Consider the following 2,500-nt stretch of genomic DNA (forward strand, 5'->3'; position numbering starts at 1 on the left):
CTTAAGAGAGGGCATCTGGAGCAATCAGTATGAAAACCAAACTCCGCATCTTCAACTCCAATGTGAAGTCAATTCTGCTCTACGGATGCGAGACATGGCGGACAACATAGACGATGCAGCAGAAGATTCAGACATTCTTCAACACCTGTCTGAAGCGCATCTACAAGATCCGATGGCAGGAGAAGATCAGAAACGAAGATCTGTGGGAGCGAGCGGGACAGGAACCAGTGGCCAAGCAGATACTGCGGAGGAAGTGGGGCTGGATCGGACACACCCTCAGGAAGCCAGCGTCCAGCATCACACACCAAGCCCTGACCTGGAACCCGCAGGGAAAGAGGAAGAGAGGCCGGCCTCGCAACAGCTGGAGGCGAGATGAGATACCGAGGCAGAGCTGAAGCAGCAAGGGATCAACTGGACTGGAATGGCCAGAACAGCCCAGAACAGAGTGCGATGGCGAGGGGTCGTCGATGGCCTATGCTCCACCAGGAGCGATGGGCAAAATGAATGAATGAATACTTAAGAGAGAGAGAGAGAGACAGAGAGAGAGAGCGGACAACAAACCATGATCATATCCTTACCTACGGGACCAAAGGGCATCTCGCTGACCCCTGTATGGACGCAGGTCAAGGTCAGGGAACAAGGGCAGGAGGAACTGTAGTATATACGGCGAGAGTCCAGTCGGTCATTGAGGTAGCATTCTGCACACCAAGCAGGAATGAATGAATGAATGAATGAATGGTTTATTCATTGATAGGCCATTGCCCCTTATGAAAGGGTGTCACAATTTCTCCATAGACATCGCATCGTGTATTGAAAAAATGACATTCGTTCTGATAACATAAATATATCATACCTTAATTTAAAGTAATATTTATGTCCTCACCTTAGTAATACATAATACACATCATGAAACATATTGTATTCAGTTGACATTTATACACCTAAACACCAAGCAGGAGAGAGAGAGAGAGAGAGAGAGAGAGAGAGAGAGAGAGAGAGAGAGAGAGAGAGAGAGAATGCGAATGCTTACACTGTTACATACATGCACTAGGTTAACAAAACCACTGGCATGTAAGTTTCAGTTTCAGTTTCAGTAGCTCAAGGAGGCGTCACTGCGTTCGGACAAACCATATACGCTACACCACATCTGCCAAGCAGATGCCTGACCAGCAGCGTAACCCAACGCGCTTAGTCAGGCCTTGAAAAACAAAAAACAAAACAAAAACAAACAAACGGGGGAATAAATAATAGATAAGCTTACATAAATAAATAAATAAATAAATAAATGAATAATAATTATAATATAGAAAAAGGTAGTAGTAATAATATAGTAATACTAATAAAATGATAATAATTAAAAAATAAATAAATAAATAAATAAGACAACAATGGTGATAAAAAAGCGAATAAATGTAAAATATGAAGACACACATTCACACATACACCCACACATGCATAACAGAAATGCACCAAACATGCAGTTTCACAGATATGAAAGTACAGTCAAATACATATAAACGTACATGAGCTCCAACACACACACACACACACACACACATTACCTTGCACCTTCTTGCATGTAAACAAATGTACACATTAAAAGGGAAAAGAGGGTCGGTCCATTGTTATGATACAGATGACAGATCTTTTATTCATTTATTTATTTTTTTTTTTTTTTATGTATTAGGTTCAGATAGAGGAGCAAGAGAGCGAGGATGGATGACAGAAAAGCTTCAATATCTAACAAACAACTCACACTAGGGCAACAATAAACCCAGACAGATGTAATCACTTGTCATACATGTTTAGAATGCATACATCAGAGCACTAGAACATAAAAAAACACACAAAAAAACATGGCAAATGTACACAGACATCGAATATTCTTAAAATGTATGCCTCAAGACACACTGGGGCAATTGCTGCGCCAGACGATAGGGGAAAGAATGAAAGTGATTAGTTAAGGTGTGTGGGGGAAAGTGGTGCATGAAAGGTAAATACGAGTTTGTGAAAGAAGAAAAAGATGTGGGGTGTGGGGAAAAAAGAGGAGGATGGAGACCCCACCAAAAAAAAAAAAAAAAAAAAGGAAAAAAAGAAAAGAAAAAAGTGGGAAAAAAGAGGAGGTTGGAGACCCCACTAAAAAAAAAAAAAGAAAAAAAAAGAAAGAAAAGAATGCGAATGCGGATGTGATTGCGAATATTTTATTCATAATAGGCCATAGCCCCTCATGAAGGGGGGGGGGGGGGGGGGTGAAAACATTGAATCAATCGTACATCTCATTTAACACTGAATTCAACAAACAGAATTACAATACGCGTTACTCACTACAGATAGAACGAATCTGAAAATGCCTTATACAAATATACTGCAAAATGTTTGACAACATTCTCATTCACAGATGCTAATAGCAATGTAAGTTTGAAAACAGAAGGTTGTCTGTAAAACTTTTTTTTGGGGGGGAATTAATTGTTCTCTGAGATCACCCAAGGCAGAACAGCAA

At 40.5% G+C, this 2,500-nt stretch overlaps 1 protein-coding gene and 1 long non-coding RNA gene across 3 annotated transcripts in view; both read right to left on the reverse strand.

Moving 5' to 3' along the window:
* LOC143302363 (uncharacterized) overlaps positions 1-2,500 on the reverse strand; it is a 240,097-nt gene that overhangs the window by 160,906 nt on the left and 76,691 nt on the right. The window lies entirely within an intron of this gene.
* The window catches only part of LOC143274854 (uncharacterized), a 21,319-nt gene that overhangs the window by 2,443 nt on the left and 16,376 nt on the right, over positions 1-2,500 (reverse strand). For both annotated transcript variants that reach the window (XM_076578813.1, XM_076578812.1), the window contains exon 3: positions 579-698. In XM_076578813.1, coding sequence (XP_076434928.1) covers positions 579-698 — 120 coding nt within the window. The remainder of the gene's footprint in view (positions 1-578; positions 699-2,500) is intronic.

This window comes from Babylonia areolata, chromosome 29 (genome assembly GCF_041734735.1).
Source record: "Babylonia areolata isolate BAREFJ2019XMU chromosome 29, ASM4173473v1, whole genome shotgun sequence".
Lineage (NCBI taxonomy): Eukaryota > Metazoa > Mollusca > Gastropoda > Neogastropoda > Buccinidae > Babylonia > Babylonia areolata.